This window comes from Pholis gunnellus, assembly GCF_910591455.1.
Source record: "Pholis gunnellus genome assembly, chromosome: 19".
Classification (NCBI taxonomy): Eukaryota; Metazoa; Chordata; class Actinopteri; order Perciformes; family Pholidae; genus Pholis; species Pholis gunnellus.
In genome coordinates, this window is record NC_136546.1 from 3,176,438 (window position 1) to 3,194,410 (window position 17,973).

Below are 17,973 nucleotides of genomic sequence, written 5' to 3' on the forward strand. Positions count from 1 at the left end.
GGTTTTTTTGTCATAATGCAACCACGTTGCATTTGCAATTTTGGAAAAGAGTTGGTTATTTTGTTCAAAAACAGTTCCTCAATTGATTTTCCAAGAAGATTTACTTTAATCGTAATATAAACTGATATCACCGGATAAAGGAATTTCCCACCTAACATCCTATCTTTATTATAGAAAACAAACCATTTTAGTGAGTCCTCGCCACTGAATAGCTGCACATTATGCATGGCTTCACAAATAGCACAGGTATTCAATCAATCAATCAAACTTTATTTTAGATCCAGGGTCCAGATAAAACAGGACATTACATCAAATAAATTACATACAAAAGCACAACAAGAGTGCATGGGCCAACACCTTACAAAGATACGTACCAGTGTCTCCACAGCTGCTCCTATCTAAGCCTATTGGGCCACTATATGACACCACCACACCTCTATATCCACCCGTTGTCCCCTCTATCAAGTATATCAAGTTCTCCAGTCTTGTAGTTTCAGGCATTATACCCCCCCCCCCCCCCCCCCCTTTTGTTATGTGTTGTTTGGGTGAGATTTCCAGAAGACAGATTCCAATTCAACCAGTCAAACCTCAACAGGTAACCTAAAGGGGGGGGGGGGGGTACTTCTTTTAAAAACATACGTATCCTTTTATACATTTCATTCTTATTTCATTTAAATTACGTTTGTTTTATAGCAGCAGTGCAGATGGGTCAAAACTGAACACCATGTGACGATACACACTAATTACTTCCATACTGTGATACTGTATATTAACAAGAGGAGCATCGTTCCAGTGATATTGACACAAAGTTAATTATAACATTCGATAAGAACATATTTCCTTCCTGTTCAACTATTCAAATGGGGCCTTATTTACATGTCCTTCTCATATTACACGACTGTCGGTAGGACAGTGATTCGTCGAGCGGGAGCTCCGGCTCTCCCCAGTTGGCTGGGTTGTACACGTCAGCAGTCAATAAGTTGGAACCAAGATGTATCACCGTCCCGTCATCCTCTTCCTGGTATGAGGAGCGTGTTGACACATAACACCTCGTTTGGGTGAGTCAAATTAAGCTAGCTGCGGCGACATAGCTTCCTTGTTAACGCCACATTTTCACATATCTTGTATTTAATGCGCACCCACTCCGTTCGCGTTGTTTTACTTTGTTCTTCTTCTTTCCAACAGGTGAGAAAAACAAGCGGCCCCAGCGACTGTTTGGCAAATGGCACGGGTTTCAAGTGGAGAGACGTGAGGAGAAGCAGCCATCAAAAACCCGTTCTGACGTGTGGTGTAAGACACGCGACGCGCGACGTCGGACTGTTGTAACAGAAGTTGGAGCTTCGCCGCGCGAGGAAAACAGCGTTGCAAAGAAGTTTACAATGAGGGCGCGCGTGAGACAAGGTGACTGAATTTCTGTTGTCTTCCAAAAGTCCAGTTCACCGCGAGAAAATGAGGTTTCGGCTACTCAAACGGAACCTGCTCGTGCTGTTGGGTGTTTCCTTTGTAGTCGTGACTCTCCTGCTTACTATACGCGTGTTATTAGTTTCTGATGATGACACGAGCAGACCCGATAGTAACGTCGTTCAGATACATCAAGGCGTGCATTCTGGCGACACGCAGAAGTTCGACTTTGGTTCGCTTCCAGAGTTGACGAAGTCCGTTTACAATGCCAATTACAAGCAGTGCGTGCGCAACGCGGATAAGTTCCCAGGGGAGCCTCGACTGGTGCTGGTTGTGCAGGTCCACAACCGGCCCGAATACCTCAGACTGCTCATCAGGTCGCTGGAGAAAGCCGCCGAGGTCCATAGCTTCCTCCTTATCTTTAGCCATGACTACTTTTCAGAGGAAATAAACGCCATTGTGCAAGGGATAACTTTCTGCAAAGTGCTGCAAATTTATTTCCCTTTCAGCACTCAGCTGTATCCCGTTGAGTTTCCTGGGAAGGATCCACGGGACTGCCCCCGGGACATATCCAAGGACAACGCTTTGAAAACAGGATGCCTCAACGCAGCGCACCCGGACTCCTACGGACACTACAGGGAGGCCTTCATCACTCAGACCAAACACCACTGGTGGTGGAAGCTGCACTTTGTGTGGGAGCGGGTGCAGGTGATGCAGGGCTACAGCGGCTTTGTGGTCTTCCTGGAGGAGGACAACTACATCTTGCCGGACTTTTTCCATTACTATAAATCAATGATTGAGTTCAGGAAGAGCAGCTGCCCAGATTGCGACATACTGGCGTTGGGCAACCACAACGGCCTGACTGATTTCAACAAGCTGTCCAACAAGGTGTCGACCACCGGGTGGATGTCCACGAAACACAACATAGGCATGGCCATCTCCAGGGAGGTGTACTACAAGCTGATGGGCTGCAACAACGAGTACTGCACTTACGATGACTACAACTGGGACTGGACCCTGCAGCACCTCTCGGGAACCTGCATATCGAAGCCCGTCAAAGTGCTGGCGGCCCAGGGCTCCAGGGTTCTCCACACTGGAGACTGCGGCCTCCACCAGAAGGAAAACTGCCGGCCTGAGTGGGCCTCGCAGAAGGTGGAGGAGGGCCTCCTCACGGCCAAGGACGGCCTCTTTCCTCCGTCTCTCGTGCTCAGCGGCGCGGAAGCGGCGGAGCACAAGGCGCACATGAAGAACGGAGGGTGGGGGGACGTTCGAGACCACATTCTATGCAATAACTACGCCAAACGTCTTTGAGCTGTGACTTTTCCCTGAGCAACGTGGGTAAAATGCTCATTGTTGTTCTGCAGATGTGCCATTCATACGTAATACTTCAGGGTTTCAGGGGCTGTGGCGGGTGTGCTAATATTCTGCTTCCGGCGAGGTCTTCCAAGAATCGGGACCAAAACCCACGTCCAAGAGGGCTGCATACACACAGCTGGACTTCAACTTTAGTTTTTTAAGTCTTTTATTTTGAATTACCAAAGCTGCACAGTTGCCAAAGACTCCCTTGATATTTGTGTTGTGTTAATAATGCAAGCTCGGTCAGGCTGTTCAGTTTCATGTCACCTGGTCTGTTTATCTCTGGGTGTCTTACGTACGAGCCAAACAATTAGATTAGATGTATTGCACAGTGATGGGAAATAAGAGTAAACTATCAGAATGTGCACAAACGCATGCAATTATTTTTTAGTGCAAATGAATTAATTGAATGGGAACATTGCACAGGATGTTGTTTATTTACAAGCAGATCAGTGCGTTGGGGTGTGTGTGAATGACTTGCATTGATTTTATGAACCTCAATGCATTTTACGTGTGCTTTTTATGGTACGATTTTTAAGTGCAACAACAAAAGGGCACATGCACACGGTGTACTGTACAGACTGAAGAGTTTAACACATGTATGACAATCTTAAATAGAAGGGGGAACTTTTACTTTCTGCAGGAACCGTCTCTCTGGAGTTTACCGCTGACTTTTATTATTTGCTGCACGCGATGGGATTTGTGTTACTGAATGTAACCTTCACCGTAACCAGGGGTCTTTTCTTTTGAGCTGATGTCAGCTGACACCACTTACTTAATCAGTCTGCTACTCCCCACCTGTATCGACCCCTGGTTTACAACAAGAGAGCTGGCTTGATGTTGATTTTTTTTTTCTTCTTCTTTTGATTGTGAATCTATATTTGCTTTTCTGATAAGTGAAAAGTGACCCTTTGGAGTCTCGTTCGAGGTCTTTCGCTCCGCAAACATCGGGTTATCTGTGATTCTGCATTTCTGTGATTGCACCTTCTTTGTTAGAATTTTATTTTGGGAAATAAACATCCAAATGAGAGCAGAATGAATTGGATTGGGATTCTATAAAAAGCTGTTACTGTTTTTTTGGGGGGGGCATTCATTCAATAGTTGGTGAAACTGAAAAAAAAATGGCCTCTTTACAGTGTAAAACTGAGAAAATGAACACAAGCACATTGATGCCATTATTGCCTTAAATCTGACCAAAAGTGCCTTTTTACTTTGTGCCTCAGCTTGGTTTAAAGATGTATAAAGGTGCACTGATAATGTATGCATGTATCAGTGCTGGGGACAACTGTATATATATATATATATATATATATATATATATATATATATATATATATATATATAGAATTTTTTTGGGGGGTCTTTCTTGTGAGATGTGAAGGAAATGTGATGTGAATGGTGTCAAAAAAAATCTTCATTGTACAATTAGGATAAATAATTGCATCACTTTGGAAAGATGAGATCAGATAAGTGGTTTAATCTGATATCGGTGCACCTCACGGTGCCTTGTGGAGATTCCTGGTTAAGAAATATGAAGTGAATGACAATGAAATTAATAAATCTTCTACTTTTATGTTGAAAAGCACAATCACTTCTTGAATAACACGGCAAAGATGGGCTAATACACCAAGGCATATTTTGTACAGATGACTTTCCCCGACAGTGTGTCTATGTGCGGTGTGTGTATTTGGGTTTTATGATTCTGTAATTGGTTGAAAATGAGACCAACTTTTTGTTCCTTTTCTTTCTGATAATCACTTGAAATAGCTGTTCTTTGTTCACGTAATGTTTGCCTAATGGGGAAAAAATAAAAGGCTGAATTTTCATTGTTTTTTTCTCATCGTGATTAAAAAAAGGTGACACTTTATTTTACAGGTCCCATTTTAAAAAATAATGTACATTTTAACTTGTATCAAACTGTAAATTCCTATGGCGGTTTCCTGGGAACTACAGAAATAAACCCCTCCTATTTGATTCAAATTGAGACCGTGTTCAAAGGGGTACACTCCTAGTTCATCCCATCGTCTATCTTAAGGGCAGGAGGTTTACTGAGAATACAAAAATGTAAAAATATGTCTACAGACAAGCAATTTGCATGTCTGTCAGTTTCTTTAGTTATCCCTTATTTTAGCAGTTCAGTCAAGGAAATTATTCTGAAAGTCAACAGCTACATATGAACCCAACAAACTAAACGTATTAACTCTGAGAGCATTACCAATAATTAATGTCTTACATTAGTTATTACCAGGAACAGTTTGAGTAAATTACAGGACCGGTCAATTAAAGCATCATCAAGACTAGTTAGACAAAAGGCTAATTCCAGTCGGAATATCAGTGAGTGATCTGACGGCTGTTAAAAGTAGTCGCATCATGGCATGTTTAAGGTCTTGTGAGTCGCTAAACCCTGAACAAAAGAGAAGCTGATCAGAGATCTGTGGTATTTTCCGGACACACGTCATATGACTGAACGCTGTGCTTTCATTGGCCAGCTTCCTTTCCCGTGTTTATTTCCGGAAGTAAGTTGTTGTCACTCAGTGTCAGACTTTCCATAAGGACTATTTGCTTAAACCTCAAATCTACCGCACCGGAACGACAGGTAAACATCAACACGTATACTTTATTTAAACGAATTAAACAATTGTTTTTCGTGTAGTATAACTAGTCAGTTGTCACATCGATACAATTCGTCATGTTTACGTTTCCACAATGATGTAGCCAGTGTTAGCCGTTAGCTGTTGCTTACGTAATAGACGTTTGTTTACAACAGACGGACAAAGAATTGTCAAAAACACCATTTGTAGCAACTAAAAGTAACGTCAGAGGCTGAGTATCCTTTGTTTCAGATAGGTAACTTTGGGAAGGGTCAGCCAGTGCCTCGTGAGAGTGCTAATACAGCCGCTAGCGAGTTGTAGCGATACGATGACGTTAGCCAAGACGACACACAAGCTAGCTAATGCTGCTTACTTAATGAACACATCACTAAAGTGTATTAACTTTCAGGGAGGCCATCCATTCCACTGTACGCAAAAATGTGTTACTACCAGAAGTACAACTTATTCATTAACCGCTTGTCGTCCTGTGTTTTTCAACCTTTTTTAAGGTGTGTCCTCGTCCACAGGATGGCACATTGGTTTCACAGAAACCCACTGAAGGCAACAGCGCTCGTGTCCTTTAATTACTATGGAGTTGCAGGAAGCCCCGCTGCCAATAAGATATGCAAGTATGTCTTATCTCCATTTAATAGGTCGGGAACAGTGTTGTCAAATTAGACTGTGACTGAAATGCTGTAGTGTAATTCTTTGGTCTTGTCACCTTACCCTCTCTACCGATGATGTAATGTCCTATGGTATGCTGCTGTTACTGCCCTTTGATCACAGTCACCACTGTGGCCTTACAACAGGGCAGTGCCTTGGTGGATATAATTACACTTGAGTGCTGTAATGATCAGCATATTTTTAGAGCATCAATTGATCGCTACTTGTTTGACACATTCAGTGACCTGAGGACAAACAGGGCGAGACTGCTGGAGATGTTCACTGATGTCACCTGCAACCCAGAGATGATGAAAAATGCCACGGATGCATACTTCTCCCTCCTCCAAGGTGTGTTTACACTCCCAAACAAATCGATCTTATCTCTGTCTTGTTTGGGTGTCAACCCCTTAAAATGCAATGTTGCCTGCCAATACGAACTCTTGCTGTTATATCACACATAGTGTAAGTCAACAGAACTTTAATTTAATTCTGGTAGACATTTGTGTTATGTCCATTTAATTGAACGGTATCTGTGCTTATGATGCAGTCAGACGGAGTGGAATAAGGATTTTCCAACTTTTAAGATACTTAAGTGGAAATTAAAGGGGAAAACTAGATGTTAAAGAATTAAAAGCCAGTTAAGTATGCTAAAACTTTGCACAGTTAATGTTCAAGGTCTTGGCATGTTATTCCCTGAAAACACTAGTTGTTAATTATTATAAATTGTGTTTCTGTGTTTGCCTTCTGTTATTACCTTTTTGTCATTCAGCTGCTGCTTCGTGGGCAGACAGCTTAATAAGTTACATTTAGTTTTTAGCAAGACTTTGAGTCGATTGCCTGCATACATCATCGCTTGTTTTTAAGTTTGAAAGAAGTGTGTTTTTTACGAAGCCTAGACCGGGGGGTTAGCCAGTCGTGGGTTGTAGTCATTCGGTCACACAATACAGCAGTGTTGTTGCAGACACACCTGGCGTAGACCTTTCAGGATTTTTCTGTCATTTGGCTTTACACCTAACCAACTGCTTCTGTTCTTTTAAAATACTGGTTTATGATACAATAGGCTTTATCTCATCCTTGGATGGAACTACTCAGGAGAACAAGATGAGGTTCATCCAGAACTTCAAGTGGACTGACACCTTACAAGGAAACACACCAAGGTAATAACCAAGTTATTACTCCCTGTCTCATTTCATGTAGTGTTCACGGTAGCATGGTGTTGGTAAGTGGGTGTGTTGCAGTTTTAAAGAGGGGCAAAGTAAACAGTTTGAAGTGCTTTCCAGGAGACCATAACCACTTCTTTAGAAGAGTATTTAGTCATATTTGAATTAAAGGGTGCTGCAAGAATTAAGGACTCCTGAATGAGGAGTTCTAGTAAGAACCGGTTAGTAGAAACGTGAAGAAACCTTCAAAAACACAGTCTATTATTTTCATTCTTACTCATGACTTGAGTGACAATCCAGTGAACACACCGATAAACATCTGACATCAGTGCTATCTGCTGTCTCACTGGGTCTGACCCTGTGTGAAGGACCTCACCGCAATGAAGACTACCCAGCTCTGGTCTAGCTCATTACATTTTTACCACAAAGGCTCATAAGACATACACAAGGGCTCATTTGTAATCTTGTGTGCTTGTGCCTACACCAGCCTGTATAACCCACGTCTCTCCATGCTCTCCTCCCAGTGCCCAGCAGGATGCGGTCTTTGAACTGGTCTCCATGGCCTTCAACGTAGCCCTCTGGTACACCAAGTTTGCCTCGAGACTAGCAGGGAAAGAAAAGTATGTGCTTTTTTGTTGTTGTCTGTATTGTTGCACTCATTTCTGTGAAATCAGTCGTACATTGAATAATGCTCTGTTACTATGTTGAATATTTGCTACTGTCATGTTCTATAGCGTGACGGAGGCTGAGGCGAAAGAAGTTCACCGGAGCCTGAAAAGTGCTGCTGGTATATTCAAAACCCTCAAGGTGAGGTGCATCTACAGACAAGTCAAGCTCCCTAAAGACCCGTTCCTACTGGACACAAAACCCATTAACATCCACTGACATCTGGCTGTTGCCAATAGTGGGAAAGCTCACAGTCGGTTTTCATTCCAGCGATAAATGACTCTGCAGCAGTTGCAGGTTTTAATCGTCTTCACCACCGATCGGCAGTGATGGAAACATGACATCCCGATGCTGTGCTATGTGACGCGTTTAAGTTAATACATAATAAATAAAATAAACAGGGATTAGGACAATTATTATAATTGATTAACATAATTAATGTGCTCTCCTTAAAACCACCAGACTCCAGTCAGCCAACAGTAGTGTTACCTCGCTGAGCGTCCAAACTCATCAAAACCGTCTTTGTTAGTCTCTCCACTGTTCCAACAATCACCAACTCTGGTTTGTGTGTTTTAAAAAAGAGAGACTGAATACGAGACTGACAACAGAAAAGAAGTGACCAATGGAACATTTTCCCTGTCTACTAACCCTGTTTTGCCGCTCATCTACTGGTAACTTGTACATCCATGATGGGAGTCTATCGCCTATTCTTAGCGGGTTTTCCTTTGTTTATAAAACCTGCATATATGTGCATATTTTGGCAGAAAAAGGTTATTATTAGTAGAAGTTATCTTGGAGCTGTGGGACCTGGATGTTACTCTCTATGTAATATTTCTATGGTATACATCAGGGGTGGCCAACCAGTCAGAGACCAAGAGCCACATTTTTTACTGTGTTACCGCAAAGAGCCACATCATACACATGGGCACACATGAACATCACCCTATCCCTTCCTCACACACACACATACCTTTGCTCAGCCAGATTTATTGTAAATGTCACACACCAACATGATAATGACAGAAATTGACTCCTAAGACCACAGGCCAGTCATTTTCAACAATGAACATTGTGTGCACTGTCTCACACAGACAAACTCTCAGTTCAACCAAGTCCACAAACAAAAATATAATAATTTACAATAGTGTTTTTCTTTTACTATGCATGTTACTTAGTGGGACTTCTGGCATTCCTTGCCTTGAACAATCCTCTTCAAATCTGGCTTGTATTCCGTTGTTGCCACTCGAAGCAATTCTTTCACATGTCAGTCAGAACAGATCGATGCTTTGATTTCACGTGTTTCAGGGTAGAAAACACAGACTCGCAGACGTATGTTGACCCAAACATTGACAGCATCTTAACGCAGCCCGTTTGACATTGGGGTATTTTTTCATTGGCACACTTTTCCAGAACTCAATGGTCCCGTCCCTTAAAGCAGGTTTGAGTTGGTCCTCCTCACAAAGATCGATGATCTCCAACTCAGCCGCATCCTCATCTGTGACTAGCGGGGCTTTCAAACAGTCCGTCTCGGTGTTAAATGGGTCGACGAGGAACGTAATCTGTGGCCGCACATGCGCGTTTGACGAAAATACCGTATTTAACTCAAGCGAAGCGAACACGAACATTAAAAAAACACAAATACAAACTTCGATATGAACGTAAGAGCCGCATGAAACCGGGCAAAGAGCCGCATGCGGCTCGGGAGCCGCGGGTTGGCCACCCCTGGTATACATAATCACTAAATTCACTGTTCACCAAACAATCAGGCCTCCAAATTAATATTGATTACTTTGATAACTACTCTGATAACTTTGTGTTAATGGAGAGATAAGGAAACCACTTTTCCAGAGAGTCCTCACAGTTTACACTAAATACAGATTTGTTTTTTTGCCTGATACAGCGGCACCTCTTGTTCCTTTACTTCCACTGAAGCACACAAGCCTCGGGTCAGATTGATGCAGTTTCTCACTACACAATGCGAAGGATAGAAGAAGAGTACATTAATAAGTCCAAAACTGATTTAAAGACATCAAATTCTCTGGCACGTTTGCTTCAGGAGGTCCACATCCCTCGCCTCATCACCCCAGCCGAAAAGGGCCGAGACCTGGAGCCTCGAGCGATGGATGCATACATCATTCAGTGCCAAGCAGAGGCGCAAGAAGGTAAAGGTCACTACAACATTGTGACATGATGGTGGCAGTATTTGTGTACTCTAAACTCACATCCAACTTCAAGACGGAAGCGATACATTTGATCCTAATCATAACCTGAAATAATACAATCAGAATATTAATGCTTGTACGAAGTAACAAAATCATTCTTAGGCTGGGTGAGGTAATCTTGTGTTGTATAGGAACTCTAACCTGTGGCTTGTTTTACTTTAAATTCAAATATATATTGACATATGACAATAGAGACGGTTACAGATCTGGAGTCAGAAATGAATAAGCGATCTTTGCAATGACAGTAGAAACTCATGGGAATGAGTAATATCACACTAATCCTATCCAAATTGTATTAACTTGTATCCAAATTGTGGTTCTTTACCATCTGTTTCTGTTTCTTACAGTGACGATTGCCAGAGCGATTGAACTGAAGCACAACGCCACACTCATCGCAGCGTTGGCGTTTGAGACGGCGAACTTCTATCAAAAAGCTGGTCGGTATTGCAGCGCTCTTAAATGTTGGCAGTTATTTCTCTTACTGTACTACGTGTTAGTTGAATATAAAACACAGGTTAATGGTCAGAGCAGTTCTTTTTCAAACTTGTGGTTCACACAGTACGGCACTACAACAGTATTTTGCACAAGTAAAGGGCCGTTCACATGTCGCATGTCTAAAAACGCAGCCGCCACGACCCTCTGAAAAACAGGCGCTTGTGAGCTGCGGCGGTGGCGTTTGCATTGACGACTTTGAGAGCGCAACAAAAACTAAACCGGGCATGTGAACAGCCCCTTCTTTTACTACTGTATCTAACGTTAACCTATCATGGGGAGCAGTGAGAGCAGGATCACCTGTGACATTGTAATGATATATAATAGAATATATCTGGTGTCACTCACCCAGCTAAATAAATACAATTCTAATATATATATTTTTTCATATTAGCTTTATTATCACTGGACAGACAGGAGATTTGCTTTTAAGTATATATGGGTGAAAAACTACAGAGGCCCTCTGGTAATCACATGGAACTAGAATCAGGTCAGTCACAGAGACGGTGCTAAAGCCATAACCATTGTACAGCAGGCTATTAAAGGTGCGTATCTCTGTCCGCAGACCACACGTTGAACACCTTGGAGCCAGAGTGCAGTAGCAAATGGAGGAAGTACTTTCAGCTGAAGCATCACTTTTACATGGCTTATGTAAGCATATCCTAATGCAGTACACCGTACTTTTGTTCATATAAAGGAACCTAACTGAGCAAACGTGCCTTTGATGAAACCCACTCTTCATCACAAACGACAGGAGAAAGCAGGCTCCCAATTACCCTTCTTACTGTTAACTGTGTTTACAGGCGTACTGCTACCACGGACAGACGCTGCTGGCCAGTGACAAGTGCGGTGAGGCTATACGATCTCTGCAGGAGGCGGAAAAGTGTACGTAGATCTGTGATTTAGCATCTGTTTCATCTTGTGTTGCACCTAAAAATGTTTTTTTTTACACATATTAATGTATTTTTACGTGTGTTTAGTTTATCCCTTCATGACGATACCGTCATCCAGTATTTCTGCGTGAAGCACAGGTTTTATGTTTTTCATTGTTGGGCATTTATATGTGGAAAGAACATTATTTTTCTTTGGCATGATTTTGATGCACTCATTGTGTCGGCACAATGTCGGATACGGTTCATGGGACGTAGTCACAGTACACTGTCTACAGTATGTAATCATGAACGCATGTATTGTTTGTTCAATTTGTCTCGGTGATGTCCGGTATGCAAAATAGACACGTTGAAAGTCCGCAGTAATCTTGCTGTTAGGCCTCAGAGAACATATTATATGCTCACTTGGGTTCAGTAACATGTGGTTGAAGCATGATGTCTTTTTTGCATATCGGTCGTCACACAGGTGTTTCCTGTGTGTCTGTTTCCTGTGTGTTGAAATGAAGAGTGCACATTTCTTCCCCCCCTTTGCCGCACTGTCTCCATTCCTTTTGTATTTACCTGAAGACGTCTCTGTTTAGGCTACTCGTATGCCGAGGCGCTGTGTAAAGAGTATCGTCAGACCAAAGGGCCCGGCACCACGGCCAAACCATCGGAGCAGCTGTTCTTCCTCAAACTGGGCGGTCTCATTAAGAACACACTGGAGAAGTGCCAGAGAGAAAATGGCTTCATGTGAGTGAGTCGGGGCGGCCACACACGGACTCATTTACTGTATACGTTGTTGTTCTTACGTGGAAACCTCTACAAACTGTGATGTTTTAATGGAAGCATGTTGGGGCGGAGCATTTATTAATGATGCACATAGCATTTTATATCAAAGTTAACAGTTTTTAGTTGCTTATACATATTGTATGCCCCCCAGTTGTTACATTTGTGGTGGCTTAACGGGTCTAGCTGCAACACTAAAGCCTCAGTGATATTTGTTCCAGACTACAAAGAAATGTCCCGTCTTCAATCGTAACTTTGGACACATTTCCTCAGATACTTCCACAAGGTCCCAGTTGAGGCGCCCCAGCTGGAGTTGAAGGCGAGTTACGGCCTGGCTGAGCCGATCCCCTTCGAGCTGCCGCCCCTCAGTGAGCAGTGCTCTTCTGAAGTCTATGCCACCTTTGACCTGACCAAGGGAGCCAAAAATGACAAGGTACTGCGGCTCACCTCAAAGTTTATCGCAACATAGGCTGGATGACAGTACGCACAAACACTTAATGAAGACTCTGTTCTGAGGAAAACCTATTTATGAATATATACATATATATATATATATATATATATATGTATATATATCCTTGAAGTGAGGAGTTTACAGGTCCAGTTTTAAACCATCTGAGCCCTTGAGGCTAACGTTAATAAAAACTGACAGTTTAAATTTGCCCTCCAGTTCTCACTGAAGAATAAACAACCATTACTCGTCTGTACTCGTTTGGCCTCACTGCAGTGTCACTACAGGAAGTTGTAGCACCACGTCCGTCTCCGCCTTGTTTACAGCTGCTTCCCCATGAGATCACGGGAGAGCGATGCAACCCCCATTTCAAAATCGGTCTGGATTGTAATAGTCCTGCAGTCTGAGCCCTGCTTTAGGAATCGTCCGTGTCTACATTTGATGTGTTTTTCGTAACGTCGGGAATTAGATTACCGGGCAAAATAAAGAGAATGTGGCGTGAACCTCACGTTCACGTGTGCGTTGTTGAGAAAATAGACTTGCCGCATGTAACGCTGCTTGCGGTCTAGACAGCGGGGTGAGACAATTGCGGTTTGTATTTATTCAGTGTGTGTGTGTGTGTGTGTGTGTGTGTGTGTGTGTGTGTGTGTGTGTGTGTGTGTGTGTGTGTGTGTGTTCAAGGCTGTGTCGCTTCACATTTGTGTTGTTGCTCTTAACTCCAGGCCAAGCCCAAGGAGGAGGAGGTGAAACCAGTGAAGGAGCCAGATCTGAAGCCTCAGAAGGACACGGGCTGTGTCCTCTCCTAAACCATCCACTTGTCAGCCCTCAGGCTTCAGTACCATCTATTGTAATGATGGCATCCATACTTATTTTCATGTAAACCCTCCATAGGAAAAAATGTATATATTCTCTTTCATTTGTGGTGTTTTACGCTCCTGCTGAAACGTGCGTAGTGCATTCGGGTGTGACAGCCGTTCAATCGAAGCCGGAGCCTTAACGGCTCACAGCTGCTCGTAAAGCAAACCCTAAAACAGTTTTGAAAAGATGGGAAGCTGCTAAGTAATTAACGGTCAGCTTAAATGCTAACTTCAAAGGAAGGTCTTTACATGAGGGAATTTTTTAAAGTGCAACAATTCTAAATGAGCCTTATTGGTGAAGTAGTGTTATTAATGGTGCCTTTGGCTACAGAGTTAACCTGCTCACTGCGGCCTCTCACAGAAGATGGTTCTTGGAGCGCTCTGGCCTGGTTATAGACTCAGATAATGCAAACTGGCCTATTAAACATGGCCTCAGGACATGGATCTAAACAGAACAAATGCAGTAGAAAAGAAAATATTTCCCCGCTACATAGAACATGATCCAACCATCCACAATGAGCAACTGCAGGAAATTGCATTCCCACAGTCGGCCTGTATGATCTGCGTGCATTTCAAGCCGATATTAAAACACACTCGTGATAATCAACAGGGTTGAAATGTGAATCAGTAGTGGACGGACAAAAAAACGAACAAAACCGCATGTCATCGCTGGGCATATTTGGTTTGTTTTAGCTGTTGCAGTTTACAATCAGTACTTTATTTAGATCACATGACGTATATATACAGTTCTTTTTACACATGATATAGCAGTTTTCTCTGTTTATTTTTACTTCTACTATTCATATAGGGAAACTTTTCTTACTGGATGAATCATTCTTTATCATGCTTAGGGATTCTGTTTTTAGGGATTCTTTATTTATCCCCAATAATAGTAGTTTAATTTATTTCTATTATGTAATATTTTAGTTGAAAATACTTACGACAGCATATACAATTCTGTGTGGCTTATGTTTTCGGTGTTGTTGATTTTCATTTTGTATGTGTCAGTGGACTCACTGATGAATATACACGGTGAAATGCTTACTCTTGTGAAGTGTTCAGTTGCTGAGAGAGTGCTGTCGTCGACAGTTGACACAATGTACGTAGTGTGTACCGTACATCTGGGGAGTGTGTTCCCCTTCCTTAAAGACAGAGATCGGGGCATGAGCAGTATCCGATCACACAAACAATCGTGTCTGAAGTTATCTTATGTGCTGCTGCCTTACAGAAGTCAAACACTCTCCCACAGTTAAAGCGTGACTATCGATGGCTAAAAAACTTTAGAAAAACTGTAATATACTGCTCACATGAACTCGTTCGTGCCCCGACAAGTATAATAGCTCACCTGAGCTAGACACTAACGGTAGTGGAAATCAAGTGGTGTCTCACTAAATGTCATTATAGCACATTGTAACGCCGTTGCACTTTATATCCAGCTGTGTGGCGAAGTTCAGTGTGGATCGGATGGAAATGTCACGGCTAAGGCATGTAACCAATGTTCATTACACCTGGAACAGCAGGTTTAGAGTTGTAGAAGTAAGACCAACGCTAGTCCTTTGTTCTTTTCCAGGTTTATTTAAAGGGTGTGTCAGATCACCATTACAGTGTACACTCCCCTGTAGCTCATTATTCCTCCTCCAGCAGTGTCCGTCATGTAAAATGTATTTCTAACGGTATTAAATCATCCATACAAAGTCCATTCTTCCACGTCTTGTGCTCATGTATGTCACCTTGATTTAAGCGTCATCTCTTTTTTCTTGCACACGGGTTTAATGAAGGAACAAAATGTACAAATGCTGGTTGTGTATTCTTTTTCTGTATTGTCCAACTGGATTTAATATTACGCCAAAGGGAAATAGTATACTATTGTATGGAATTTTGTGAATATGCTAACAATATCTAATTTATGTATTAACATTATACTATCATAATAACCTTTTACTTTGTATTTAATAATCATATCATACTTACACTAATTACTCATCCAGGTTCAGGATAGTGCACCTTCAGTGGACAGATGTAGATTGAGCAGGTGGAGGCCTCCGCCTCTGAAAAGTGAAGACAATGCTGAAGTTCCTTAAACTTGCATTCTCTCTAATGTCCATCAGGGGGCGACTCCTCTGGTTGTATAGATGTCTATGAGAAAATGACTCTACTTCTCTCTTGATTTATTACCTCAGTAAACATTGTAAACATGAGTTTATGGTCTCAATCTCTAGTTTCAAGTCTTCAATACAGCATGATGTTCATTTAGTAAAATAGTCAAATAGACGCAGAGTATGCTGTGGGGTGGGGCTACCTTGTGATTGACAGGTCGCTACCACGGCGTTGTTGTCTGTGTTTTGTCTTACAACTTTAACCGTTTCACTGAGTGTTTTTAGTCAGTGAAAGTTAATTGTAACATTTTTGGTTGCCTAAAATTATCTTGTTCGGTGTTCGGTTGTGCTCATGTCGCTTCTGGTTGCAGAAAATCAAGATGGCGACGGCCAAAATGCGGAACTTGAGGCTTCAAATCTGTAGTCCACAAACCAATTGGTGACTCCTCAGCCCGCCATTGGTGGTGCCGGTCTGAGTCCAGGGCCATTTTTCATTCCTATTTGCTGCTACTTGAAACAGATGTATAATATTAATGTGGCCCTCTGGAGGAGCACACCCCAAGACTTTTATAGAGCTGTCTCCTCACCACCCACTACTTACTTTAAAGTGAACTGCTGGGCTGCACTTTGCCGCTATCTGTAAATGAAATACATTTGACCTTTTAATCAAGATCTCAAAAAAACAAATTCGTCAGGCAGGACACATCCAAAAATAGTGGTCTCCTGGATTTTTACCAGCAGATATTCACCATGTAGATGTGAATGAATGGGATGTTTTATCTGACATTCAGGCTAACCTCAAGGGACAAACAGAAGTGGTTTAGAATAAACCATGACGTTCTACACAGCAAAACAAGCCCAACCCCCTCAAACCCAACAATGACACTGATTGCCTCACAGTGACGGCTCTGTAACTATTTGCCCGTGATCAGGTGTGCACTGCTGTATTTGGGTGTCTCCGGTTTCAAGTGTGATCCTGTATCCTGTAGTTGTTTTTCTCCACAAAGCGGAGGCGGCGTGGACGGACACGCAGCACAGCTGTGTCACCACAAAGCCTGGACGGTGCGTCGCATTTGGAGCGACAAAGAAAGACTTATGAAGAATGAACGACGGCCACCAGGAAGTAAGTGTTGTAATGATGAGGCGAGACAAACAGACATGTTAGCTTAGAGGTTGTGTTCGGTAACAGCACAAGTGTAAGTTAACTTTTAACAACTTGTAGTGAATCTTCTCTCTGAGAGCCTGGTGTAGTTTTTTTAAAAAGCCTATAAAATGACAATATGCTGGACACAGCATAATGGGACACAGAGACTACTTGTTAATGCAAACAGAAGCGTCTCTAAAAACCTGTCTGATGTGTCAGCCCTCACCAGACGTACAAGAAACCGAGTTTGGGTCCAAACAGAGGATCATCCACTTCTCCAGCGGTGAAACTCTGGAGCAGAAAGACAGTGAGGAGGAGGAGGAAGAAGAGGAGCAGTCATCAAACAGGCCTCCCTTCAGAGAACCAGAGAGGGTGGGACACTGTTAAGAAAATACATTTCACGTTACATCTAATACTAAGTCATGTCATCTGTTTTTTTTTTTTCTGACTCTTCTTTCTCAGACTAGGTTGTCATTCAAGAATGTGGCCATTCTAGTTGGGAGGTTTTCACTGCTGAGTATGCAACGTGACAATAACACGCATTCAAGCATACTAAATCAACAATAGTCTAATTATAGCTCTGAAGAAAGTCTCACTTATTATGCCACTGTCACCAAAATATAGCTTGCGATTTCCTTGGAGAGAGACTATCTGGTGCACTAGGACTGAATGCGGCCAAATACCAGTACGCCATAGATCAATATCATCGTGACCACAAGGTAATGTAAAGTTCAAGAGCAGCAAAACAAACACACTGTCACAAGATACTTCTTTTGTATTAATAGTTTGTCGGGGGCAGGAGATGGGATGAAACTGCCCAGTCTCTTAATAACACACTGACAGGCCTGTGGGTGGATATTTCCTTGTATCTCACTCATAGACAACAAGCAGCCAGGCCAAGGACAACCTCCTGGAAGGACAGGCAGAGGCGATCCACCTCTACCCCGGGCCGAAGGATCGGAGTCATTACGGAGCTACAGGAGAAGCACGGTGCCCTGCTGACTCCCAGGCGAGCTGTGATGAGAAACACATGGACAGGAGTGAGGGACGTCACAACAGAGCCTATCAAGCAGATGAAGATCAATTTAAATAAAGAAGAAAAAAGAAGAAAAGCAAAGAAATGACGGTTGTGACTTTATGTGTGTAACAAATGATGCAATCATGTTTGCTTAATTTAAAGTGTGGTGACGTAATACTGAAGGGGGACGATAAAATA

At 42.5% G+C, this 17,973-nt stretch overlaps 3 protein-coding genes across 3 annotated transcripts; all 3 read left to right on the top strand.

Annotated features, from left to right (window-relative positions):
• Positions 1-1,021: 1,021 nt before the first annotated feature.
• Positions 1,022-4,583, top strand: LOC306711495 (alpha-1,6-mannosyl-glycoprotein 2-beta-N-acetylglucosaminyltransferase). Its single transcript, XM_079180465.1, has 2 exons — positions 1,022-1,058; positions 1,186-4,583. Exon 2 carries the CDS (start codon positions 1,450-1,452, stop codon positions 2,710-2,712), a length of 1,263 nt encoding a protein of 420 aa, XP_079036591.1. The 5' UTR covers positions 1,022-1,058; positions 1,186-1,449; the 3' UTR covers positions 2,713-4,583.
• Positions 4,584-5,259: 676 nt separating this feature from the next.
• brox (BRO1 domain and CAAX motif containing) lies at positions 5,260-15,214 on the top strand. The gene is made up of 13 exons (XM_079179814.1): positions 5,260-5,353; positions 5,858-5,977; positions 6,253-6,359; positions 7,072-7,168; positions 7,696-7,791; positions 7,906-7,978; positions 9,894-9,999; positions 10,407-10,496; positions 11,117-11,202; positions 11,355-11,436; positions 12,023-12,173; positions 12,483-12,642; positions 13,383-15,214. The coding sequence occupies exons 2-13, from the start codon at positions 5,877-5,879 to the stop codon at positions 13,464-13,466; spliced, it is 1,233 nt and encodes a 410-aa protein (XP_079035940.1). The 5' UTR covers positions 5,260-5,353; positions 5,858-5,876; the 3' UTR covers positions 13,467-15,214.
• A 1,295-nt stretch (positions 15,215-16,509) lies between these two features.
• LOC306711330 (protein FAM177A1) lies at positions 16,510-17,973 on the top strand. The gene is made up of 5 exons (XM_079180209.1): positions 16,510-16,736; positions 16,977-17,129; positions 17,220-17,274; positions 17,382-17,476; positions 17,638-17,973. Exons 1-5 carry the CDS (start codon positions 16,716-16,718, stop codon positions 17,848-17,850), a joined length of 537 nt encoding a protein of 178 aa, XP_079036335.1. The 5' UTR covers positions 16,510-16,715; the 3' UTR covers positions 17,851-17,973.